General features: G+C 42.7%; 1 protein-coding gene across 1 annotated transcript; it reads right to left on the bottom strand.

The window, feature by feature from the left end:
• Nucleotides 1-296: 296 nt before the first annotated feature.
• LOC142995316 (E3 ubiquitin-protein ligase TRIP12-like) lies at nucleotides 297-26186 on the bottom strand. The gene is made up of 39 exons (XM_076146315.1): nucleotides 26096-26186; nucleotides 24377-24482; nucleotides 24045-24166; nucleotides 22863-22968; nucleotides 22376-22638; nucleotides 22018-22169; nucleotides 21788-21823; nucleotides 21571-21666; nucleotides 21372-21464; nucleotides 21126-21287; nucleotides 20522-20590; nucleotides 20252-20417; nucleotides 19505-19622; nucleotides 18673-18829; nucleotides 18128-18194; nucleotides 17595-17823; nucleotides 16870-16988; nucleotides 9408-9609; nucleotides 9099-9199; nucleotides 8659-8833; nucleotides 8307-8448; nucleotides 7788-7979; nucleotides 7501-7652; nucleotides 7248-7393; nucleotides 6877-6950; nucleotides 6535-6698; nucleotides 6245-6363; nucleotides 5760-5911; nucleotides 5252-5394; nucleotides 4974-5130; nucleotides 4569-4667; nucleotides 4229-4334; nucleotides 3256-3410; nucleotides 2711-2875; nucleotides 2168-2332; nucleotides 1937-2050; nucleotides 1626-1720; nucleotides 1387-1490; nucleotides 297-1060 (listed from the first exon to the last, which is right to left on the bottom strand). Exons 1-39 carry the CDS (start codon nucleotides 26184-26186, stop codon nucleotides 864-866), a joined length of 5271 nt encoding a protein of 1756 aa, XP_076002430.1. The 3' UTR covers nucleotides 297-863.
• Nucleotides 26187-27576: the final 1390 nt, after the last annotated feature.

Here is a 27576-nt window from a genome sequence, read left to right as displayed (position 1 = left end):
TTGCAGGTTAGGCAAATATATCATCATCTGTACTTTGTCTCCTTGGAAACTTGCTTAAACGCTTCCACTCTGCAAGCACAAAGATCAGAGAATTTATCCTGACAAATTACCTTCATATGAAAATGTTGGAATTCCTGCTTCCATAAAAACCAAAGGATGGATAAACAAAACACATCATGAGTCAAATTGTTACTTTATTTATGTTCAGGTAAAAACATGAACTCGTTAAGAGTAAATTGCAGATTTTAGAAACCAGGACGTGAACGATTGGGCCAGGAGCGCAGACAGTGGTGCCTACTCTGGCTACTGCAGTTGGACACCGAGGCCCAAGCCAAAAAAAATCAACTAGCAATGTTAATTAATGTTAATGTAAATGTCAATGTAAATAATAATAAGGTTGAATCAGGAAGGGCATGCCAAATCAAATTTGCTGATCATAAAGGAGATTTCCACCAATGAGTCACCAATGGCCACTGCTGTCACTGTTGGCCAGCAGGGTGTCGGTGGAAACCAAGCCTCTGTTTGGAGGCAGGGTGGAGAAGAGTGTCAGGAGTGATTTGTGATAGAAGGGTACCAGCAAGAGTGAAACGAAAGGATTAGAAGACGGTTGTTGTACGATTTGGAGTCAATGGTACCAATGAAAAGACAGGCGATAGAGCTGGACTTGGCAGGGCTGATACTAAGATTTTTGTTGGGAGTGATGAGGGTGGACAGGATTAAGAATAAGTATATTAGAAGGACAGCCAAGGTTAGACGGCTTGAAGACAAAGCGAGAGAGGAAAGATTGAGATGGTTTGGACATGTGCAGAGGAGAGATGCTGGGTATATCGGGAGAAGGATGCTGAAAATGTTAGGTGAAGAGATCAGGAAAGGTGGAAAGATTGCTGGCCCTCACAAGCAGCAATCAACAGTTTTTCACGCAAGATCTCCTGGCTGGAGTAGTCAGGCAGCTTCAGGTAGTTGACGCAGGTCATGACTGAGGGGAGGAAGTCATCTGGATTCTCAGTGGACTCAAATGTCTTTCTCACAATTTTCAGATGGGGATTCAGGCTCCGGAAACCTGTGAGACCAGCAAAACCAAGGTGGGTGAGTGCAGCACACAAATATGCATTAACATATTTGATCCAGTTTGTAGCTTCTTGAATGATCACACTTTCACAGGGGACATTCTGTGAGCCATCAGAGGACATGGGTTATTTGTGTGGGACATCTGAACAAAATGCCATTCTGAACCTCTTTGGTGGCCGAGGGGAGACTCTTACTTCTGTCACTTGCATTCTAAATATCGATCTGATGTAAGAGGCTCTGCTTGGATCAGTGACCACAGCTAAGTCACCATGGTTGAGATTGTTGATGCTAAAACAGTGTGTGTTTGAGGCCACTCACCTCCGACAGGCAGCCTTGGGCTTCCTGTGACAAACTGCAGGAACAGTCTCTGCTGCTCTGTGTCAAAGCTGCTCAACACCTCAAACAGGAACCGTACAGCACGGCTGTAAGAAAAAGGGATAACACACACCTCATCTCCAGACTAACTCTTACAGTAACTGTTTGTCATTCAAGTAGTACACAGAACATTCTGAACCCATTTGTGGTTGTGCTTCATACAAAACAAATTGTTGCCTCACCTGTCGTGTGTAAAACCATGATCCGGTCGACAGCACTCTATCAGAGTCTTGACGTTCCAAGTCTCTGATGTACTGCCACACAGCAGCTGGTCCAGCTGCAGCAGGAGACCAGAGGAATGAGAAATGAACATCTATAAGCTCTATGAATTGTTTTGAGAATCTAAATATCAACATGTAAATCAGTACATTGTAGTTGAAAATGGTAATTGGTCAAATGAGTCTTGAATCAATGATGAATGTAAAAATATAATTGAATGCAAATAAGTTATTTTATATGCTTTGCACAAACAAAATGGCTCAGTTTTGTTTACCTCTTCTGGATAGAAATACTGCAAGTGATGCAGGGGGAAGACTGACTCAAATCCTTCCCGAAATGACTCAAATTGCCTTGACACGCCTTCATTTAGTGTCCAGTACACCACCAACTGCAACGAAATGTGGACAAAAACAAATCACATATACATTAAGATATCAACTAGGCCATCCTGTTACCTTTTAAAATGACTATGAGGAATGAAAGATGAACTGCATGTGCCACAGACCCTGAGGTACTCCTCCAGGTTGTAGATTGTGACAGGAACATCTTTGCCATCCTTTTTCAGCTCAATGTTTGGGAAACCTGGCAGTGTGAAATCCAAACTCAGGTCCTCCACTGAGCAGCCGTCCATGTTCAGGCTCTCCAATGCCTGCTGTAGGGTCTCCCTCGTCTGATACATACAAACAGAGGCATGTTAGAAGATCAGTATGAAGAAAGGAGGCTTGCTGTGGACTTAAAGCATCATCCATCAAGCCAATTTTTACCAAAGACATCAACATAATGACACCTGTAGCTTGATGCAGATGGGTCCTTTAAACAATCAGAAGAATAGGTCCTCACAGGAGACTGATGACACATTCCTTATTTAGCCAAGGGTTCTTGAACGCCCTTAACAGGCCACTTTGATCCCCCAGACTCAAGAGCTGCTCAGTTGTGATCTCAATGGTGTTTTTTGTTTTTCTTAAAAGGGGCAATAGCAGCCACCTTCTGAAACTTTAATAAATCAGATTAGACAGCCAGTTTTCGATTCTTGGAGATGGTTGCTAACCTGTGATTGGTCCTGTTCCAGCCTCTTCTTCTGGCGGATAATATCCTCCAGATGCTGGATGGACTTGGCCACACCAGGGTCAATGTTGACCAGATCATGGGAGCTTATGGACGTCTCTTGCTGTAGCATCCACTTGTAAAATGGCAGCCCCAGGGGCAGGTCCAGCTGGAAACAGATGCATAAGACAGGACAGAAGGGTCAGAAATGTATGCAAAATAAAGAATACACTTTCTTTACACACGTACAGAAATCCATGGTGCCTGAATAATTGACTTATTAGACATATCTAGACGAATATCTAGCCGAATCAGGCGGGCCAAATTGCAGCCGGGCCAAATTGCGGCTGGGCGGGCCGGATCCGCTCGCAGGCCGGGTCAAACGGTCCTGCGGGCCGGAGGTTCCCCACCCCTGCACTACGGGAAGCCCAAATGGCATTAGTTTTGTCCGTTTTTTTGAGAGCAGTATTTTGAAATGCTTATGGCATAATGACAATCAATGCTGAGGGTGGATAAAGCTGAAAACCCATACTTACTACATCAACTTACCAGTCTGAAGTCCATAATAGCTTTGGCCATCAGCTTTCCTATGAAATGGAACTTCATTTTGATTTTGGCTATGTGTGCTGGTTTGGTTGTCCTGCCAAAAGGAACAGCAAACAGGCCCCTGGAGCTGAACATGTACTTAGTCCCCTCTTGGCTTCCTGTTGGGACAAAGACAACAATATTGGGAGGCAGTAGTCGAGTGGGTAGAGCTTCCGCTTAAGAACCGGAGGGTTGCCGGTTCGGGGCCCTGCCGAGGTGCCCCTGAGCAAGGCACGGAACCCTCAATTGCTCCCCCCTCTGCGAAGGGTGGTAATGTAATGTAAGTCGCTTTGGATAAAAGCGTCTGCCAAATGATCGTAATGTAATGTAATGTAATATGGTCAGACAGAAAACTAAACAAAGCCTGAATTTCTTTTTACACCACTACAAAACAAATCTAATAAAAGCTTCAGGCTGATGTGTTGTCTGATCATTTAGGCCATTGTGGTGTGCTTACACAACAAATGTGGAAAAATCCTTCATATGTCAAATAGTATTGATTCTTAAACAAATCCTTTTAGGCCACTTTCTCCAGGCCTTATAACTGACAGCTTCAGAGTACAAGAGCAAAGCAGGTGATGAGGGGAATCCCAACGACGACATGAGCCTGTCAAGTTTCAAGTTTCAAGTTTCAAGTTTCAAGTTCATTTCAAAACGCTTTCCCCTCCTCTCTTTAAAAAAGATGCTGATGCACATTAGGGGAGGATGCGGAGCGTTGACCCTTTCACATTTCTCAGTGTAACAAGTTTCCGTTTTGGAACACAAAAATACTGTTTCTTACTCAATGTTGTGGTATCAGCATCTCCTTGGTAACAGATAATTGGGTCTCAACCAGATATTACATTCTATTATTATTGGATGAGTTGTAAATGGTTAGTATTAATTCTTGGGGTAAGTCTCACAATAATGCAAATAAAACATTTACTAAAGTTATTACCTTTAGGAGTGACCTCTTCGCCCCTCCACAGCCCAAGATCAGCCCGCTGAAGCTCCTGGGAGACCAGAGCGTAGAACTCCAGAGTGGGGCCAAGCCCTGTGCCAACCTACATGAAGAAAGCATGGATCAGAAAAAAATCTGTATGTACTCCTTATGTTCATGTTTATTCACTAATCAGTTGTTACTAGTTCTGGATGTTTAGAAAAGCTTCTTGAACATTCCTTCAGGCTCCACAATGTCAAATATATAAAATAACCACTGACTGATTTGACAGGAAAATTGGTTTATTGCAGGAGTGGAACTCATTAAAGCATTGGTTTTATTCTAATAGCACATGTACCTCGTTCTCATATTGAATCTCTAACATGGCCCTGGAGCTGCCAAGGTCCTGCATCACAGACTCGGCCTGTTTTAACAGCTCGTCACGGTTTATCGTCCTCTGAAAACACAAGAGGCAAGCCTTCAAATTCAATGCTAAGACAAACTGAAATACCAAAAAATGAAGCAAATACAAATATAATCAAAACCATAATGTAAGTATTAAACCCAAATATTAAACGAAAACATAGAAAAACAATACAACTGTGTACAAAGCAATACAGTGGTGGAATACTAAATAGTGAACTAACTCAACTGATATCTGCTGGAAGATATCAGGAAATGTCAGCCACAAGAAGTGTAACTGGTAGATTCTATTGGCCAATGTCACCAAGTAGAAATGCTTCATTGTGTTAACATAACGCACCTTTTTCCTGTCCAGACGTGGTGCAACTCTGCTGTCCTGAGAATCTGATTGGTTGATCTCAGGGTTTGTGTCCAGTAGGCGCTGCATGGCCCTGTCTCGATCAAAGGCAGTGACATAGAATAACATCTGCCGGGTGTCAAAGGGGAAGAAGAAGGGGCTGTAGGGATGGAGAGAATAATGTCTGTTAGAGGGTTACAGAACCAACTCACATATTTCAAAGCTGAACAATAATAAAGTATGAACACATCCTCTTTCAGCCAAGAGTCAGGAGCATTTACCAGGTCTTCCCAAGCTCAGTGAGCCAAGTAGGGATGTTTCCTGTCATGATGACCAGTTGGTCTTGTAGCTGACGATTGGCTTTGGCTGTCAGTTTGCTGTTAATGAACTCAGTGGTGGGGATGATTTCCTTACACACAGCATTCTGAAAAACAAAACATGACTCCTACATTTCAACCATTTTTCAAAGATATTACCTGAGAAATTAGAAATTGAGAAAGTTAGAAATTCAGAAAAAACAATGAATTTTAGTGACCAAATACAGTAGAGCTGGGCATGAAACATCAATATTCCAATGTGCACATTTACATCCTTTAGTTTTTCTTCTTTGGAAAGCCACATGACTACTTCACTGCTCAAGTGCCATCAGAACTCCTACCTGCTGTGTTTGCCCCACAGTCCTGAGCGTCACTGTAACATTGCAGTAGGGCACACTGGGCAAGTTAATCAACACAAGGAGTTGAACCAGTTGAACCAGTGTTGATGAAAATGTAGAAACAGGAGTCTTACATCATACAAGTAGAACCAGTATCTACTGATGGAGTGCAGGACCCTCAGCAGCAAGTTGACCTCTAAAGAGGGGTCATCAAAGGTTATGGTCTCTGGTGGCTCCGATGTGAGGTATGTCTCTAAGGGATTGGTGACGCTGGGACAAACACCATCTAGAAGTAATGGAAGTCAGTGATTGAGTCACTGTGCAGATTCAGATATAGGAGAAGCGTGAAGATGCAAGGCAAATATTGATGACCCACGCACAAAAAAGTAGGAAGAACTAAAACAGTATCTAAAATCATAGTCACATCATAGTTTAGAATTCCCCTGTTGAACACAGCCATTAGGACAGAAAATGACTCTGATGTGAAGGTTCCACTATGGCTGCTATGCCTTAAGTTACGCTTTCCACTTTTGATATCTGCTCCAAACACAAACATTTTTTCACAAACGAGCTCAAAAACTCAGATTTTGGACCTGAGTTTGGGAAACTATTTACATACCATGCCACAGCTCATCCTGCTTCTTGATGTTTCGAGGTAAAGTTTCGGTGGGTGCCGTCTGCGCTGGGCCCCTCTTTCCACCCACATCGCCCCTGCTACCTTCCTCTTCCTCTCTCCCCCTGTTGGGAAGCAAAACTGGTCATTACATCATTGTATGCCGAAACAAAGGCTGATATCTTACATATCTAGATAAAAACACAGCTGATAAGTAATTTGTTTCACTGCATTGCAATCCGTATATCCATTGTACATACATAATTCATGGTGTTGATAACTAACAAGGATTCTACCGTAATGTGTGCGTGTTGGTCGAGATGCCGGCTGGTTCAGGTGCATTGGCCTCATCTTCCATGGACACCCTTTCCTCTCCTGTCCTTAAGGCCTGCAGCAAAGCTTGGTATGTTGTCATATTGTATGGCAGCAGAACGCTACGAGAATTAATGAGCTGGGTCGTCTGGGGAACAAGTGAAACATTTCAGTGACATTACTGTAACATCAAACTATAACACTTTAACTGGACTCAACTGTGAAAGTATAGATCTCATTACACATATACCTGGCACGTATATACAAAGTATGTACAAATTAAAAAGAGCCTTATTTCATATAAGTGCTGCAGTGCTGTCACCTACCAGTGCTTCATCAATTTCATCATCTGAACCATCATCCTCACTGTCTTCTTCATCTTCCCTGATTTTGTCATATCCTGTAAATTTAAGCTTTTTAGTTAGTGATCAAACTGAGGAAGCATTGTTAACTGCCACCGGGAAAACTGCTAAAATGACAATGTCTTTGCTTCAGTGCAGTTCAGTAGAAACACACTTCATTTGCAAGCTATTGAATGTTTGTTTTCGCTGGTTGTTAAACTGTTTTGTGAGGGTGGAAGCAGGTAGAGAATCAGTACAACCCTCTACAAACTACAGTCTACATACAGCACAGGCAACAACACAATAGGGAAGGAAATTGGAAAGAAAATAGGACCGCTGTTGAAAGAGTACTTCACCTTTGGCAAAAAAACATCTCTCAACTGCCTGTACAGAGGCCAGGGGCTCAATCTTCACAGGGCCACCCTGCCACTGTTTTAAATTAGTGCAATCTAGTTGTCTCTGCAGCTGACGTTTGTTGAACCACTTCAGCAGTTGAGATCCCCTGAGGAGACAAACACATCCAATTCAAGGAACATTTATGATATAGAACTACTGAGCTAAAGCAATGTTGATCATAAGCGGCTAAAAGTGCACAACACATCCACAGACCTGCTCCCATTGCCGTTACCACTGGGTAAGTTGTGTACTTTGACAGGGAACTGCTCCATTTGGCTCAGACAGCTGTTCATCTTGTGAACAAGGTCCAGGAAAGGCCCATTCTCTGCTGGGTCCAGACGGCTGACAGGCTCCAACCCTGGAACCTGCAAACCATATGACAGAAGAGGAACTCAGAAAGGGGAGGGAACTGAATCACACAAGCAAAATGGATGAAGTGAATATTTCCTTATATAAGCATTCTTCTCAGAAAAATAATCTAACATGGTCTATTATCTCACCGGACAACCAGAGAAGATGTGGAGGAACCTCTTCAGTCGCACGTCACGACTAAGTATGTCCCTCTCTGTATTTGAGGTTAAGTAAACCAGAAGCTGCTTCACCAAGCCACTGTGCTGGATCTCAAAGGACGATACATCAGACTCTGATACAATACTGGAGATCTCTAGCAGGCACTCCACACCTCCGTCCACCTTGAAATCCACAACAGAACACATCATCCGAAGGAGATCTTAATGATGGATGATTACATTTTTTTCCCCCATCTAAAATGTGAATTGCGGGGGTTTTCAAGTTTCAAAATTGTATCTCTGTTTTTGTTAATTATAGACTTAATCTGTACTTCTATACTGACAACATCCTCTTCTTTCACATGACAGACATAGCAGGAAAGATGTAACCTCCAATAAACTGTTGCAAAGACTGACATGCTACTCATCGACTTATATTGATGTCTTTTCCAGCTACAGTGAGAAGATGTTTCATATTTTCTCTAATATATGGAAGGACATGAGCCTTACCTGGAGGTTGAGCTGCTCAGTGGCTGTGCAAAGTCTCTGGAGTACATTCAGGGCAGGGTTGCTGCCATCCAAGTTCTCAGAGTTGAAGTAACGCTCGACATACTTACTTGCCTGCTCTTTGATCCAGGCCTTGATTTTGTCCCTGTAACAGATCAAAATAAAATCATATTTTTACATAGAGCAGTCCTGTTATATGTGTTAAATACCTCACTCAAAGGCTCATCAGACTGAATATGAAGGAGAAAAGTGGATTCTTAAGAAATCAATTTGAGTCTTATCTTACTTGCGTGCTAGGGTAAAATGTGTGCTCGACTAATGAATACACGCATTGACAGCCAACTCATCATCATACCTGTTGTTTGAAATCGAGTCCTTAGCAGGTGCCCTTGCCAGGCCACTCACACCCGCGGTTTGTGACGGCTCTGAGTTGGCATTACTTTTTTGGGCACTCAGTTTGCCCCAGGTCCTGGGATTGAGACGAGTAAAGAATGACCATTTGGGTGACTGAGTAGTGGTCGGGCTGTTGGCTGTTGATCACAAAGTAGTAGACAAAATGTTTGAGAACATAACCAAAGATAAAGCACAAAGAAAAATATTAATTCATGAAATTCATTAATTCAGTGTTGATCCAAATAATTGAATCAACACTAAAATTTAGCAACTTGTTTATTTGCAAATATGAGACTGGGTCATTCAAACTTTACTGTTGTCTGGTAAATTCTAGGCAAATAGTCATGAGTTTTTTAAAGATAAATAGCCCTGACATCCATAAAATGTGCAATCTTAACCTACCCTGACTGTCGACTATATCATCATACTTGAGGGGAGAATACTTGGGCCTCCTGGGTCCTCTATTAGGTAACCGTTTCCTCTTCAGGACATCACTCAACCGCCTTAAAAAAAGAGGAATGAATTAAAATAGTGCTCTCGCGGGGGAAAGCAACATACATCAGAAGACAAGAAGAATGTGTGCTGCTGCTCCATGATATGGAAATACTACATAGCCCCAAGGGTGCAATAAACTTGACATTCAAAAATACCTTAGTTAATGTCAAAACTCACACGCACACATACAAAAATCACACATGACAACACACTCACCCCTGTGAGCTGAGGTCCAGTGACTCATCCATGCTGTTTTGAGAGCTGGCTGAGCTCAGGTCAGGGGTGACATCATTAGGAGATGTAGAGGATTCAGTGCTGAGGGTGCACACACTAGCATTTCCGTCAGGGCAAGCTTTAGGTGGGCTGGTAACCAGAAAGCTTTCAGACTCTGACAAGTTCTTCACCTGGTGCATTACACCTGGAAGAGAAGATGATGGACTTTACAAACTGTTTGAGGCCTCTAAACACTTTGTCAGTGGCAGTGCTGCTTGTCTATAAGAGGTTTTGCTGCAGTAGCATCTGTCTGGTGAGTGCTCATGGACACTTACTTCAATTATTGCGTATACATTCAGTTTCTGTTCTTGGTGTGAGATTACTGTAAACATACTTTGAATTGAATAAAGCTTAAATTGACAATTGATGTTATATTTGTAACCCTATGTAAATTTGAAATGTAAAATGTAAATTTGAAATTCTGAGGACAGAATACAGAATCTGTTTGCTGTAGGGGCAAATACCAGTTCTCAAGTATTAAAACGTGGGCCTACGACACAAGCTAAAAGCCCAAGCCACATGGCTTCCATGTGGCCTGAAGATAAGCAGAATCCTTTGTCTTCGGACAGAGTCATAAAACATCACCCACCGTACCTAGAGTCAACCCCTTTTTCACACCTTATCGGTGGGGAGCTATAAAGGCTTGAGTTGTCCTCAACTCTCTCTCTTCGTCCATTTTCTCTCTGTCTTACTGCTCTCTGTCTTCGTCCAGCTCTCTCTTCCTCTAGCCCTTCTTCTAGCTTCTTCTCCCCTTCTCCCCTTCCACACAAAGAAACTCAAGAATCTGCCCTGGATTTTCCCAATTCAGCGAACCCAAGACTTTCTCTCTGTCTCGCCGCTCCCGGTGCTACTGCTCCACTGCTGAAGACGTCAAGAGACACCTCTCTCTCCCTGAACAAAGGCCCAACCCTTGTTCAGTGAACATTCTTTTCCCTCTCTAAACCCGTGGAGATCCCCCTTTGGTTGGCTCGACCTGAATCCTGACTACACCCGAGGAAAGAAGCGTTTCCTCCTGTTTTCTCCCAATTCCCCGTCGACCGAATACCAGGCCTTCCCACTGGGACCAGGAAAATCAAGGACTTGCAGACTGGCCCCATGATCAACTCATCAGCGCCTGAATCTGTTTAAACCCGCGACCCAACTGGATCTTCAATACCACGGACTGCTCGACTACCTCTACGGTGAATTACAACACGGACGTAATTCCACCAAGTAAGGCTTAGACGTCTGGGCAGACAAAGAGTTAGGAAGTGATATTATGTGCATTAGATATAGGATACCATGTGTTCTTAACTAAGCTTAATATTACAAGTGTGTTCTTTAATTTTTCCTCGGTGTTAATCAATACCGATTGCATGTGCGCCGTTCTCTCTCTCTCTCTCTCAATCCTTTGTTCTGGTAAACTGCTAATGTGGTACATCTCCGTGTGTTTGACTGTAATTTTGTGTATTGTAAGCCTTGCTTGAGCCTCTCAGCCTGCTTCACAAATTCACAAACCCAAGTCTGTCTCTGCCCATCTTCTGCCGCGTCGAGGGGCGGAGCACACTCTCACACACACACCCACACACACGCACGCACGCACGCACGCACGCACCAGCACACACCCACATATAGGGAGCTAGGAAGAAAGCCGCCATCTTGGGACCCCTCCCATTCACATGTGTTTAGCCGCCATTGCTACATAGCCTGCTTCTAAGCTAGGTCCCGCCATTTTAGTTTGATCCAGATCGTACTAGTGGGCGTGTTATAACTCTGCCACTTCCTGTGCATCATCCCTTCTCACACGCACCCACACACACACACTCGCACACACACACACACACACACTCCAGTTTGTCTTCCTTGTATTCAAATCTGTTGTTGCCTGAACTTCTTGAAATTGTTTATGTTTTCCGGTTTGTTTTATTGATAGTAATGACCTTAGTTATTATTGTGAGTAAATAAATCTTTTCATATCTTAACAAGAAGTGTCTGAAATTGTTTGCTCTGAGTGTTGTATGATTATCAGCCTCTACGCACGTCAAGTCTCACCCTTCTAGACTGATTTCGAGCGCAAAACTAATCTTTAAGTTATCCCCTTTTTATTAATTTATTAATTAATCTGATAATTTTAATTGATAATTAAAACTTATGGTGAATCTTTAAAGTTAGGTCAATTATCTGCTATCTTGGTTCCCTGTGCCAACAAACAGGGTGGTGCCCCGAGAACTTTAATTTATTAAAGTTATTAATTAATTATTTTTATTTTTACCTTCTTTTATTTCTTTTGATAGCAATCTTTGATAAAGCAATATTACCTACATATAATTGGTGCCCCGTGTGAGGGGTGGTACTGTTGATTTCATACAACATTCATACGAGCAATTTTCAGATTGGTTTGGATTTTTTTTTTAAAGTTTATAACTTTAGATTAAAGATTTCGATTTGCTGAGTGCTGTCTCTGTCTGTGTCCCATGCAGTGTTGTTGTGCTTCCTGCTGTGACAGTCATTGATATGCTAAGTGGTTACCTTGAGAGAATCTTGTTGCTTGTGTCTAATTTGCATTAGAAAGAGCTTAACTTACAGTGCCCTGACCAGTGCACCGTAACCAGGACAGCACCATCTGGTGGGCAGCTGTCATCACTATTAGTGTTTGCAGAGACCCCCCCTAGTTGTCACTAGATTCCTTCTTCCTTGCTTCAAAGGGATAGATATGACTAACCAGACTCCATCAGAGTATGGAGCTGAAACTCCTCAGGCAGGTGAGAAGACCTCACTGCCTGATTTGGTTGCTCAACTCCTCAGAGTCTCTGTAAAAGAGAAAGAGGAGCTTGATGGCTACACCATAGCTCAGTGTGACACTGAGATCGCCAATTTAGTTCGAATGGTTAATGAACCTAGCGGACAAAGATGGTCTAGTAAGGAGATAGTTGGTCAATTATTCTTGTTCTGCCATCACAAAGCTCATTTACAAATAGCCACACTTAGTGGCGAGGTCGTAACCCTTAAGGCAAAGGACCTCCGCCAGCGATCACAGAATCAGGCGTTTTGTTCTGAGCTGCAGAACACTACTGCCCTGTTGGCAGAGTGCACACAGAGACTCCGTCATGCTAAGCAGGATAGCGAAGATGCTAAGCACGAGAGTGCACTGCACAAGAGCCAGGCCGCGCGTACAGAGGCTCACAAGGTGCTTAGCTATGCTACTGACCAAAGGGGGGCAGCAAACCCAGTGGCACGCGCCCCAGAAGCTTACTCTGCCACAGTTTCAGCTGAGAGCAGGATATGTCCACCGACACCAGATCGGTACATGAAGCTTCCACAGTTGGGTGAAGCCACGCTTCAACCCCACCCGTCTCAGGTCACATCTCAGCTACTTCCCCCTCAGGCACCCCCAAGGGATCGCCCCTCTGAAATGCTGCCTTCATCACGAAAGGGACGTAAACGTGCCCCACAGCCTGATGAAATGAGCGAGCATCGGTATCCCTCATCTGAAGAGTCAGATGGATACCAGCGGGAGTATGCTACAGACCTGCACACGCGACCTCTCCACTCTCTTGCCCAGGTTCCAGCTAACAGCATGTCATGTCCACCGACCCACGATCGGTACACAAATCTGCCACACTTGGGTGAAGCCAAGCTTCGACCCCATTCCCCTTCGGTCATACCTCAGCCACTCTCCCCTCAGGCGACCCCTAGGCATCGCCACTCTAAAATGCCGCCTTCACCACGAAAGGGAAGTAACCATGCCCCACAGCGTGATGACATGAGCGAGCATCGGTATTCCTCATCTGAAGAATCAGATGAATACCAGCGGGAGTATATTACAGGCCTGCGCATGCGTCAGCTAGACTCCCTTGCCCAGGACCTTGAGCGTTTTGACCCCATAAACAAGGATGCTAATGTTAACAATTATCTTAGTGAAATTGAAAACTCCCTTGTTGATTTGTCTCACGCCACTTCACGTGAGAAGTTAAAGCTCATCTGGAAAACAGCTTCCAGGAGCGTTCGGGCTTTCATTGAAACGCAGCCGTCTCGTATCCGTCACAGCTACACCAGGCTATGTAGTGCCCTACGTGAGGAGTACTCGCTATACTTTGATGAGACATCAACCACACTCAGCGCCATGAATATTCACCAAAAGCGAACAGAACCACCCCGTGAATATTACAGACGACTGAGGAGTGCCTACTTTCAAGGAAGTACTGAACCGGGCCTGGAGGAAAATCGATTCTTCCGCTCTCTCTTCCTCCACAACCTCCATCCCTGTGTGAGAATCCACGTCACACTGATGTGTAAGCAGGGTAAACCCACCATGCAGGAGATTAAGAATATCGCCCAAATGACCTGGGAGACAGTTGTACGCCCCACTGACACACCTGAAGATGAGGTGAGAGTTTTAGGCATCCAGTCATCAGCACAGACTGAGTTAGAATTGGAAAGCTGCAAAGACTTCCCCTTAAGTGTAAACAGTGGCACTGCACTCCCAAAACACCTGCCCTACCACCTGCGGGGTGGACAAAAGAACCATAGACATGGCCAAAGAGGCCCCTCTCAGGTTCAGCATAGGTTCCAAAACCAGAACTCCTTCACAAAGAGAAGGGATGTCCGCTTCAAACAGGGTCCTAGACCGCAGAGCGAGACAAAGGAGAAGACGTTTGAGTCTTTTGGAGAACATTACGTAAAGGAAATGATAATGAAGTGCCTGACAGAGTTAATACAGCAACTCGAAGCTTCCCAAAGCCCCTTCGAAGTGTCAAAAGATGACCACAGGGGGACTGATAAGGACTCTCTGTCAGTCTTACAGGACCAGGCACCTTCACACTTTAACAGCCTGCTCCACAAGCTGAAGGCAGGATCCAAGGGAGCCTAAGATGCCCCTGGACCAAGCCAGAGTCAATTCCCAACACCTTATCCACTCCACTCCTACCATTCCTAGGGAACCTTGTCCACAAAGAAATGCCAGTCGCATCTACACCTCAGTGTTGGTAAAGGGGGGTACACACTGCACAAACACTCGAACATTACACAGCAGATTTGAGGGCCCGACTCACATTCCACTATGTGTCCCACGTCAGACCACTCATCTACTATTAACTGTTTCTGCTCCTCCGAGAAGCAGATTACTAACAGTAACAACCTTCCTTTCTCTTTCTTTTTCCTTTGAATTTCCACGTCGTGGTTTTTCTTTTTGTCAACGACAATGACCAAAGAATGACAGGTTGAACATTACTGTGTATGTCTCTCAATAATGTGTTTAAATATTAAGGTTAAGGTAGTCTAGTTTAGTTCATTCTGCCCAGACATGCCTTACTGACTGCCCAGATGTCAAAAGCCTTATTGAACTGTTTTCGTGAACATTTTCCGCACCCGAGGATTATCCAACTCCAGGTTGCTCTCAGGACTTGGACCATGTGATGAGGACTTATGAACTGTTCGCCCTAATGTTTGCTCTTGGAGACTGTGGCTGCAACCCTCGCCTCAAGATCATCAGGGGGATATGTAGGGGCAAATACCAGTTCTCAAGTATTAAAACGTGGGCCTACGACACAAGCTAAAAGCCCAAGCCACATGGCTTCCATGTGGCCTGAAGATAAGCAGAATCCTTTGTCTTCGGACAGAGTCATAAAACATCACCCACCGTACCTAGAGTCAACCCCTTTTTCACACCTTATCGGTGGGGAGCTATAAAGGCTTGAGTTGTCCTCAACTCTCTCTCTTCGTCCATTTTCTCTCTGTCTTACTGCTCTCTGTCTTCGTCCAGCTCTCTCTTCCTCTAGCCCTTCTTCTAGCTTCTTCTCCCCTTCTCCCCTTCCACACAAAGAAACTCAAGAATCTGCCCTGGATTTTCCCAATTCAGCGAACCCAAGACTTTCTCTCTGTCTCGCCGCTCCCGGTGCTACTGCTCCACTGCTGAAGACGTCAAGAGACACCTCTCTCTCCCTGAACAAAGGCCCAACCCTTGTTCAGTGAACATTCTTTTCCCTCTCTAAACCCGTGGAGATCCCCCTTTGGTTGGCTCGACCTGAATCCTGACTACACCCGAGGAAAGAAGCGTTTCCTCCTGTTTTCTCCCAATTCCCCGTCGACCGAATACCAGGCCTTCCCACTGGGACCAGGAAAATCAAGGACTTGCAGACTGGCCCCATGATCAACTCATCAGCGCCTGAATCTGTTTAAACCCGCGACCCAACTGGATCTTCAATACCACGGACTGCTCGACTACCTCTACGGTGAATTACAACACGGACGTAATTCCACCAAGTAAGGCTTAGACGTCTGGGCAGACAAAGAGTTAGGAAGTGATATTATGTGCATTAGATATAGGATACCATGTGTTCTTAACTAAGCTTAATATTACAAGTGTGTTCTTTAATTTTTCCTCGGTGTTAATCAATACCGATTGCATGTGCGCCGTTCTCTCTCTCTCTCTCTCAATCCTTTGTTCTGGTAAACTGCTAATGTGGTACATCTCCGTGTGTTTGACTGTAATTTTGTGTATTGTAAGCCTTGCTTGAGCCTCTCAGCCTGCTTCACAAATTCACAAACCCAAGTCTGTCTCTGCCCATCTTCTGCCGCGTCGAGGGGCGGAGCACACTCTCACACACACACCCACACACACGCACGCACGCACGCACGCACGCACCAGCACACACCCACATATAGGGAGCTAGGAAGAAAGCCGCCATCTTGGGACCCCTCCCATTCACATGTGTTTAGCCGCCATTGCTACATAGCCTGCTTCTAAGCTAGGTCCCGCCATTTTAGTTTGATCCAGATCGTACTAGTGGGCGTGTTATAACTCTGCCACTTCCTGTGCATCATCCCTTCTCACACGCACCCACACACACACACTCGCACACACACACACACACACACTCCAGTTTGTCTTCCTTGTATTCAAATCTGTTGTTGCCTGAACTTCTTGAAATTGTTTATGTTTTCCGGTTTGTTTTATTGATAGTAATGACCTTAGTTATTATTGTGAGTAAATAAATCTTTTCATATCTTAACAAGAAGTGTCTGAAATTGTTTGCTCTGAGTGTTGTATGATTATCAGCCTCTACGCACGTCAAGTCTCACCCTTCTAGACTGATTTCGAGCGCAAAACTAATCTTTAAGTTATCCCCTTTTTATTAATTTATTAATTAATCTGATAATTTTAATTGATAATTAAAACTTATGGTGAATCTTTAAAGTTAGGTCAATTATCTGCTATCTTGGTTCCCTGTGCCAACAAACAGGGTGGTGCCCCGAGAACTTTAATTTATTAAAGTTATTAATTAATTATTTTTATTTTTACCTTCTTTTATTTCTTTTGATAGCAATCTTTGATAAAGCAATATTACCTACATTGCATAAAGCTCAGTAATGCTCTACTTCAATTCACTTTAGGTCATGTACAGGGTAGCACGTCAGTCTTTGGTACCTTCCCGTCTGAAATAGACACTGAAAACATCTGGAAGCTTCTGCATCAGGATCCTAGCCATCTGTAGAGAGCCCACTACAATCTTCAGGTCCTGGCTGGACAGCATGGAGGCAATGTGACTGTTGAAATAAGCATGAAAACAGATGTTAACCTACTGTCGGCACAAAGAGTAAATACATTGGAGCTGTTTCATACAGTCAGTGGCCATCTGAAGCCTCAGGTGCAAGATATGTCAATTACAAGGTTTATGTATAATTGTTTGCATTAAAAAAGGTCATAATGAATTAAATGAAAAATAAACATTTGTCTTTGTCTGTCAGACCCATTAATGTGTTTGTCCATCTATGCCATATATAAGACAGGTATGTCTTCTGAACAGATATTAATACAATTTTGTGGGCAAATATCTGATCAGTTTTTGTCCAGTGCCACCATGTGGTCAATAATATGTTGATATTTTGGCTCAGATCACAAGAGAATGTGTTTCATGGATTCTTTCATTCTCGACTACTCAGCAGAGGCCACAACCATTTATACCTCACCACACTTTCCTAAATTGGCCAGATCCATGAATTCAGAAAGACTCTTTGCCGATTGTAATGCTGACTTACTGACTGATTTAAGTAAATATTAACATCACATATAAGGAATTATTAGCACCCATTTGAATAACCCTCTCACACTATTTAATGTTAGCAGTCTATGTACCAAACAGGTCATTTTACCTGGACACAGCGTGGTTCCTCAGCACATCCTTCAGCAGCTCAGCATCAGCAAAGTAGATGATCCTGAGGATGGTGCTAAGGCACTTGTGTCTAACAGCAGGGCCAGCTGAGGAACTATAAACTTCATATAAGACCCCAAACAAGGTCTTGATAAAGCATTTAGCCAGCTCAGGGTCCTCCTTCATCAGCTGAGCACGTGCATCTTCCCGTCGCACCTCCTGGTGGCTCCCTGAAGTCAGACAGCAAAGATTTGTCTTTTTGAGATCTTTAATGAGAGAGTGTAACGACACAATTTCCATTGCGTGTGGTAGTTATGTGCATCCCAGCCTAAAGACGTAACCTGTTAAGGTTTGGATGATTCATTTCTATGGTAAATAATAAGAGTTGTAGTAGATTATTAAACTAAGCACATCAAAACATTTTAAATTCTTTCAATTCAAGAGTACATTTGGACAACCAAAACTATACATCGAATGTGTGTGAATACTGTGCTTGTTTTGACCATACACTTGCCAAACAGGAATCTATATTACCTGTATTAGCCAGAGGATGAAGTTTCCTTTGAATGTCACGTGCCGTTCCTGTGTCTTGATTGATCTGCTGCATAGAGGTGAAGTCAATGGTGAAGACGAGGCCCAGAGTTGCCAACCTGATCTCAGCGTCTCCCTTCTGGAGTGCAGTCTTTCATTCATTCACCAATGTCAAAAAGACACAAAAGATAGACACACAAATATGTGAACATATGAACATGAGATATGCAACAAATGTAAAGACTGACTGTCTTTATTTTTTTTAACCAAAAATGAATTCACCAGTGTCACACAGACAAGACACACAAAGGGACAATTTCAAATTTAAGATATTCAAATCATATATGGACTGACTGCTCCAGAAAGATACACATTTTAAATGATTATTACTCAACATTACAGACATGAAGCAATAGTAACTTTCACTGAAGAACACTGACTTTAACATTTTTCAAACAGCACAATAATTCTAAAAGTATCTCCCCCCAATGATGATGGTTTCATCCCAGATATAAGATAGTTTTAGATGCAGTATGCAGGTGACATACCTCAATTATGCGACTGTCAATGCGGTTATAAGGATGCCACAGTCCCCGGTCATCCCTCCACTGCCAGATAGCTCCCTCTGTAGTCTGGGCACTGCTCTTTTTCAGCATTATGTCAAATGCAAAGATTCCCTCTTTTGGCAGGCAGGGCATCAGCTCGCTGTGAAAATGAATTGCGTCCAAAGGCGCAGGGCATAATAGTGGTTTGGAGGTCAAACAAAATAATTTGGCACCTCGTGTGTGTTGATTATATATATATATATATATAATCAACACACACGAGGTGCCAAATTATATATATATATATATATATATATATATATATATATATATATATATATATACTACACACACACACACAGGTCATATATATCTTATATACACGGGGACTCCCTGAATTCACCAGGACTTGACTTGACTTCATACATGTATACCTAATCCAAAGGAATTAGGTATACATGTATATGTAATTTCGCCAGTTAATCGTGTTCTATCCAACACCATTTTGGGATCAATAAAGTAAATCTATCTATCTAACTGCCTTTGAGCAAAGTAGAAAACCTGGTGTTGCAAAATGTTGACAGCGAAAAAAAGGTATGTTAACTCTCACATATTTTAATTATTCCGATGAATTTGAACAAAATTAAATCATACATACATACATACATACATACATACATACATACATACATACATACATACATACATACGTACGTACGTATACTCAAACATCTTTGTAAAGCAGTATTATCAATTTTTATTTTTATTTTTTATGATCAGCTATTGGCATCTCAATTCCTAGAATATCTGAAGAAGACAGTCAAAGGAACATTACCATATAAGGGAGGTAAGTTCATAAGTCTCCAGGGGGCTCCGGGGTACCAGGTCAATCTGCTCTTGGGAGCTGCCTTGTGATGCCCCACAGAGGAGGAAGCGAAGAGTTTCCGCTATGTCTGTTCAAAGAAGGAAATACAAACATTTATGTTGTCAGTTACTGTTTCATCGTACAGGCAACATTTCTGCTCCACTGCTAACAGCAGTGAAAACTGGATAGTTAAATTACTGTATATGGTAAAGAGGTGTGTGTATATAGAATTCCTACAGCACACATTTTCTATTTCAAAATTCAGTGCCAAGATCTATGGCTGATACTGGCTTAACATTGTGTCTCATTTAATGATACCAACTTGCCTCTCAACTTAGAGGCTTCCACAGTCTTGGAATAGATTTCCGTACTTATGAGCACAACACTAAGCTGTCTGTCTCCACAAACACGAATGATAATTCAAGGCTCTCCAACCTGGAGTCCCGTCTTCTAGCTGTTAAAGGTTGGAACTTTCTGCTCCTAAATTGAAATGCTAGCAGAAGCATAGATTGACACTTCAACATTGCTGTAGGAGACATGAAGACATGACGTTCAGCAAACATATAACCTATAATTCTATTTTCATCTCCACAACATGACCAGGATTAGAATGTTCCTCAGCATGGCAGAAGCCGGTCCTATGCATGCTGAAAATGTATAAGTTAAGATAAATGTAAAGAGTGTGTCCAATTAGTGAAAAGTGTGAAGATCACTCACTCTGCTTCATGAGCTGAACTGCCAGGCAGGGACAGTTAGAGCACATGAGTGAAAACATGCGCACAACCATGATGAACATCCCCGAGCTGAAGACTGGAGGGGTCACCACCAGCAGCTGCTGAATGTTGGTCAACAAATCCATTGAGGCCACCTCCTGCAACAGGTTCTGTTGAGTCAAAGACAAAAAAATAGATAATGGTTAATGGGTAATTGTAGTGGTGTGGAGCAACTGACCAGATTTTCAAAATAAAATGTTTACAGGTAACAAACCTCTTTGTGCTGAAAGTTGTCCACCAGTCTGGCAAAACAGAGACAAGTGCTTTCGACAGACTTTTTATCCTAGAGGGGGATTAATGCAGTTAGTCGATCTTTACAATTAGTCATACTAAAAGACTTGACACAAATATGTATGTATATACTCTGCCAGTATTCCCGATATTCCCCGATATTCATAAGACAGACCCCTTATAGTGTGAGTAAAAACAACATATAACAGTGTTTCAACAATGAGTAGTATTTGGTATTTCATTTACTGTGTGTACTGTCTACATGCCATATAATCCTTTCTGCTTTCCATTAGATTGACTGGCTCAACAAAACGTCTTGTGTCTCTAAAATGTTGAACTTTTGATCATATCCACTCTAATGCAGGTAAAAAAATAAAATGCCTCGTTTCCTCTTGGATTTGGCTCTACATCAATAGCAAGTCAAAGCTCTCCACCAAAGAGTAGTCTGAATAGTTTTTTTTAGCAACAATCCAGCTCTTGTCATATAGTACGGCCAAAAACACAACACATTACTGTTTGTTCACAAGAGCCAAAATTACTTTTGTTTTTTATACTCCATAGTTTCTTGACATGAGTGAAAGTGGTACCTGGTGTGTGAGTCTCTGAGTCAGCAGAGGCAGAGAATCAGCAACAAAGTGGAATTCATCTGGGGTAATGCTCTGGCAGCAGTTGGCTGCAATGGCCAGGGCATTCCTCTGGGCGTTAATGCTGAAGAACTCAAGGTAGAGCAGGCAGTCAGCAAGCCCACCCTATGAGGGAGAAAAGGATACCATTATGTTATGTTCAAATTAATCAGTAATATCAAAGGATGAGATGGAGTGTGCAATACTTACAGCCTGCAAAATGGATTTGCCGTGTCGCCTTGACAACATCTCCAAGGCAGTGAGGGCTTGCTCTGCTACGTCAATGAACTGGATCACCTGAAGCTGCATGGAACATGTGGCAGAAAGCACGAGCATATTAGCATATCTAAAGGCTTCCATTGCTAATTATTCAACAGATTAGGAACAGGCGGACGATCTGATGTCGTACCTTTTCCAGGAAGACAGGAATGGCACCGACTATCAAAGCAGAGGAGCGGGGAAGTGCCTCCATCATGTATGTGAGCGCACGAGAGGCATGATTCATCTGTGTGTAAAATAATAATTAATAAATAATCAATCAATCAATAATGGAGGCGGATTATTAACAAAAAAAATTAAAAAACTAAATGGCAAAACATAGAGAAATAAAACCTCATAATACTCACAATATCAAAGTTATCCTGCATTTGATACAGTGTAATCTGTGAAAAGAACACAATACAACTACACATATCACACATGATATCCAACCAACCTCATTCTGCCTAAGAGCCAGGCTTATATTGTAATGAGTAACAAAATCGAGTAATATGGTGATGAGCAGGGAAAGTAAATAAAAATCTGTCAAATCCCTGTGGCTCCATAGCACAGAATAAGTCTGGGAAAAAGAACTTACCAAAGCAGACACAACGCTCCTGACAGGAAATCCACCAAGTGTTTCCTCATTGCCCATCACCAGCAGCTGGCACATTTCAATTGCAGCCTGAAGCTGCTGTGACTCGTCATCAGTGGCCTGCAGGCCCTGCAGCAGTTGCTGAGCCTTGGAGCCTGCAAGAAGGTTTATTCAAAAACACACTGGTTAACTGACAACAGCAGTGTAGTTCAGTGTGCTAAAACGAGCATAAATAAGCAACACATAGTCGGGAGAGATATGCCTAAACCATTTTAATCCCACAGTCTTTGTGCAAGCTTCTATGTACCAAAAGAAGCCTGAAGCACGTAAACAAGTGGTAATGTAAAAATCTAGTACTTACTGGCTCCACTGTCTATGTTCCTATGAAACAGCTGTGACATCGGGGGTCCAAAAGATCCAAAAACAGGTGGAGTGATACCTGTGGGGTCCCAGAAGTCGCCAGGGTTTAGAGTCGACAGGGGAAAGAAGGTATATAAAGCACTTTGTGGTGGCTCATCAGTGCGAGCGGCTGACAAGCTGGCCTCATCCTGGTTGTCTTCAGAGTCAGCACTTTTCTCCTGTTGTAGAACTGCCTCATGCTCTCCCAGACTGGAGTCCTGCTGACTATTAGGAGTAGTTAAACATATTGGTTATATGAGTGACCATGAGAATAAAAAATACAGTGCATTCACGACTCAAACAAAGTCAAAGACAAACACCACACAGGCCTCATGACTTCTACTATTGAAATGTATGTTCAAATTAATAATTTCCTCCCTCATCAATGACTTCCAACCTAACGTGTAAAATTAAAAAAACAACATGTGAAAGAAATCACTTGTTCCTACCTAGTGCTGGCACAGGAGCCAGGAGTCTTCTGGCGTGTGCTCCGCAGAAGGTTGGGGAGCTCTGCTGGAGGAGACTCGCTGCGCTTCTTAGTGGACTTTCTCAAATCTTGAGTAAAAAGCACAAATAATAAACACTCCTATAACCTTTAAATATGATGAAAAAAACATGTTGGCATTAATGTGTGTGGAAATGTTGTCCAGCTGATGTGAAACATTTATAATTAAGCATCAACAGAAAAGGCATCCATAACTACAAGTCTCTGATTGGCTGAATTTACACAAGCATGCTTAAGTTGTAATTTGGAGTTGTGCTGGCTTTTTTTGGCCATGAAGAGATGGCAAACCCTGTCAAAAGAGAAAGTTTCCATATCAATGTATTTATTCAGAAAATTTAGGAGAAACGCTGATGCTACATATTTTGCCAATATAGTAAAAGTTGTAGAGCAGCCTTTCTGGATAGAGTTCTTAACTTATCCATTCTCTGTCACGTATGAGGTCATCCTTTTAGCCAGTACAGTAAAGAAGATTTTGCCTTCCATGCTTCCAAGTGATATTGTTTGGAATTGGTCAATGGTTGAGGAGTTTTCTCCTCAACGCTGTTGATGTTGTTGTTGGTGCTCAAGGCCTGGTTTTTGAAGGAGTCGTTGTGAGATTCCCTCAAGTACTCCTCCACATCTTCTCTGGAGCTGGTCAGCCTTCCGGATTTTCCTTCACCTGGGTCTCTGGTTAACTCTTTTGTTCTCCCTCTCCTTCCTCTTTTTCTGTATGCTTTCGGCTCTTCAGAGTCTGCAGAGACGTTCCTGGAGTTGCCTTGTCAGACCCTTGATGCCTTCCCTTTCTTCGACAGCTTGTTTAGAAATTTGATTTCTCCCCTTAAGCAATGGATTGCTCTCAGTGTATATAATATCTTCAATGCTGTGCCAAAGTCAAACCTAGGGGGTTTCTAGGGAAAATGTAAAACTAAACTAAGGAATCTTATTATCAGGAGAGATATGGAACAACCATTGGAAGCTTGAAGCACTTAAACAAGTTGTAAACTAAGAATCTAATACTCTCTGGCTTCACTGGCTACGGTCCTTTGAAACAGCAGTGACATATGGGGTCCAAAAGATCCAATACCAGGTTCAGGGAAACCCCTGGGGTGACTGGGGTTGATAGGGTTTGACAGGGGAAGGGAGGTACCTGAGGCGCTTTGTGGTGGCTCATCAGTGCAAGCGGCTGACAAGTTGGCCTCATCCTGGTTGTTGTCAGAGTCAGCCATTTTCTCCTGTTCTCCTTGCTCTCCCAGACTGGAGTTCTGCTGACTGTGAGGAGAAGTGAAACATATTGGCTGTATGAGTGACCATTAGAATAAAAAAATGCAGCCCATTCACTACTCAATCACAAACACAACACAGGCCTCAAGATTTTAAACAATTCAACCTCCAGCTTTGACAAAATTACTGTTACTATTACTTCCAACCTAACTTCTAAAATTCAAAAACCAACATGTGACAGAAATCACTTGTTCCTACCTAGTGCTGGCAGAGGAGCCCGTGGTCTTCTGGCGTGTGCTCCGCCGAAAGCTGGGGAGCTTTGCTGGGGGAGACTCGCTGGGCTTCTTAGAGGACTTTCTCAAACCTTGAGAGTAAAACGCACATATACTAGTATTATGCACTCTAAATGTTGAAGAAAACATGTTGGCATTAATGTGTGTGGAAATGTTGTCCAGCTGATAAATATTTATGTTTAATCTTCAACGGAAAAGGCATCCATAACTACAAGTCTCTGACTGGGCTGAATTTACACAAAAGCATGCTTCAGTTCATTTGTGCAGGCTATTTTGGCTATTGTTACTGTGGCTATTACTGAAGAGATGGCAAACGCTGACAATAGAGAAAAGTTTTCCTATCAATGTATTAATTCTGAAAATCTGGGATACTAATGCCACATTTTTTCCAATATAGTAAAAGTTGCAGAGCAAAAGTAGCTTGAGTGTTGTCGGTGTAAAGTATTGTACCACCAACTAGACCCATATTAACAGTAAACCCCACCATTGCTTGTCCATATGACAGGACAACCTTCAAGGGCTCATAAACACAATCTCATAATTCAGTACAAAAATAAGCATTCATAAAAGTTAAGACTTTTGGAATCCCCCATTTTGGCTGTACCCCTAACCCCCTAACCCCAGCTTCCCCTGTCCATCCTTCCTACCGCCTGAAGTAGCATTAACGTTAGCAAATTCAAAAGCACCCTGTTAAATGCCAGGATCACTGAACAATGATGTTGATAACCGTGGACGTGGGCCAATAAATGGTGTTAACTGTGACATCATTCCCAACGTCATTATGGTGGTGCTGGGGTGGACCCAATCATGATGTCATCAACAACTCACAAGATCATTGATTACATTTCCTTTCATATCTCCCACTGCTATAATTTGGTTATGCAAATAATAAAATAAAAATGTAAATGAATTAGAAAGCAAATGCCAGACCCCTGAACAAATGTTTTTGGCAAATTTGGATCCAATTTGGCAAATTGATGCTTATTGAAACTCAACACAAAAGTAAACAAGCACACCCTATCTCCAGTTATAGAAGTATAAGAGATAAGATAAGGTGTGACACAGTCCATAGTGAGGTTAGATTACCTATGCAGCTGCTATCTTAACTGAACAACAAGTCAAAGACATACATACATGACAAAGCGTTAATGTTAGCTAAGTGTTACCTGACTTTGGACTTTTGTTTGCTCAACGCCAACCTCTGGCACAACTGACAGTTGGGGTTGCTCGGGTGGTTAAATTTATTTTAACTGTCATCATTCATAATGTCATTTTTTGAGGTTGCCATCATTCATGGTGTCATTGAGTCTCCACGGTTACATTGTCTCAACATACAGTGTATAGCTGTGGTTGGTTGCTGTCGCTCTGTCTGTCCCTTTGCCTTAATTCACAAAACTTTGCTCTTTTCATTGTTTTCATTCTTTTTCCTTTGTTTTGTTGTGTTTTCTTTTCTACCATTTTGTATGTATAAAATAATCTCTAGATCTGTTGGATGCTTTCTTCAGTTAAAAGGAAAAGGAAAAAAAACTTTAGATAAAGTGTAACACACCATGTCCAGTCCATAAGGTTAGAAGCTGCTAGCTGCTAGTAGCTTAACAGTTAAGCTAGCTAGCAGCTCCATTGCTAAGCCTTAACTCGACAACATATTGGACATGAAGTAGGGACAACATTAAGAAATTGTTACCTGACTTTTGTGCAGATTCATTCTCTTGAACCAATCTCTGGCGCTTCGCAATGGAGCTTGGGGACTTTGATGGTTCCTTCTGCTTCAGCATGATGGTTGATCTTTGTCTCCAACGGCCTCCCAAAAGTAGTGTGTTGAGGGTTTGCTCAGGTGGTTATAGTCATATGTGACATCATTTAAGAAGTCGATGGGTGATGCTGTGGCAACTATGACATAATTCCTGACGTCATTATGAGCAGGTGATGTGTCAACTGTGACATCAAACATGATGTCATTATGGGGGTGCTCGGGTGGTTCCAACAAATAAAATATAAATAGATTAATGTTTTTGGCAAGATTAGAGGTGATGTTAGGAATGGCGCTTGTTGCAAGTCCACACAAAAGATAGAAAGATGTCATTATGGGATGCTGTGTCATTTCATGATGTCATTATCAAGTCATGTCAAGTCAACTTTATATGGATAGCCCAATATCACAAACAATGTCTCAAAGGGCTTCACAGGCCCACAACATCAGGAGAATTCCAAACCCTGACCCAGAGCTCTCTAGGAAGACAAAGAAAACCCCAGAGAAAGCCTAAATGTACAAGGAAAAAAGGAAGAAACCTCACAAGAGGCAATTCCCCTTTGTGAACGGCTGGGTGTGCAACAGGAACTTCCAGTTGGAGTATACAAAGGTACAAAAAAAATCATGCACGGCAGAAAACACGGAACATGCAAGATAGAGACGAGAGAGAGAGAGAGAGAGAGAGAAAGAGAGGCAGAAAGAAAGAAAGAGGCAGAAGGAAAGAAAGAGAGAGAGGCAGAAAGAAAGAGAGAGAATGATATAAGCACAATAAAGAGCAGTCCTATTAGTGAGTGTCTTCTGGGGCAGCAGTTCATGTAGGTGGGTGGGGGAGGTGTCCCGGTAAGCAGGTAAGCTGATGATGTTGGGGGGAGGGGGGGCAGCTTGGCAATAAAGTTAGTTGGGGATGAGGAAAATGGCAGGGTGGGAAGGAGGTGGCAGGGAGGGGGTCTACCATGGAAGATGGGAAGGGGAAGGGGAGGGGGTTAGATTGCAGAGGGAGCTTTTGAGACAGCTCAGGAGCCACAGAGCTGCAACAGCTGACCTGTGTACCCCACACTCAAGGGTGTCGAGCCCATAGGCCAGAGAAGTGGTTAGTCGATTCATAGGATGTAATTTGAGCGGTCAGGATAGAGAGTGAAAAATCCGCTGATGAGCCCCATCCTAACTACATTCACACTATCACTGACCAAGAGTGGACAGAGCCTATCTAAGGCCTGAACGAAACCTGGGTTGGCTAATTACTCTCCTGCAAAAAGGAGACTATGTTTCCTGTTCATTAGTGAGTTAGTGATCTTTGAGGTGTACTGAAAAGAAGTGCGTTTTTAGACGAGATTTTAACATTTCTTGGGAGATATTTCACCCAAGCTATACCAATTACAGCAATTGACTACATCATAAAGCTGAATGGGAGGCAT

The sequence above is a fragment of the Genypterus blacodes genome, unplaced genomic scaffold (assembly GCF_046128005.1).
Source record: "Genypterus blacodes isolate CSIRO-AG114 ecotype Tasmania unplaced genomic scaffold, CSIRO-AGI_Gbla_v1 ptg000032l_1, whole genome shotgun sequence".
NCBI lineage: Eukaryota > Metazoa > Chordata > Actinopteri > Ophidiiformes > Ophidiidae > Genypterus > Genypterus blacodes.
This window is presented reverse-complemented; position numbering and strand designations above follow the sequence as displayed.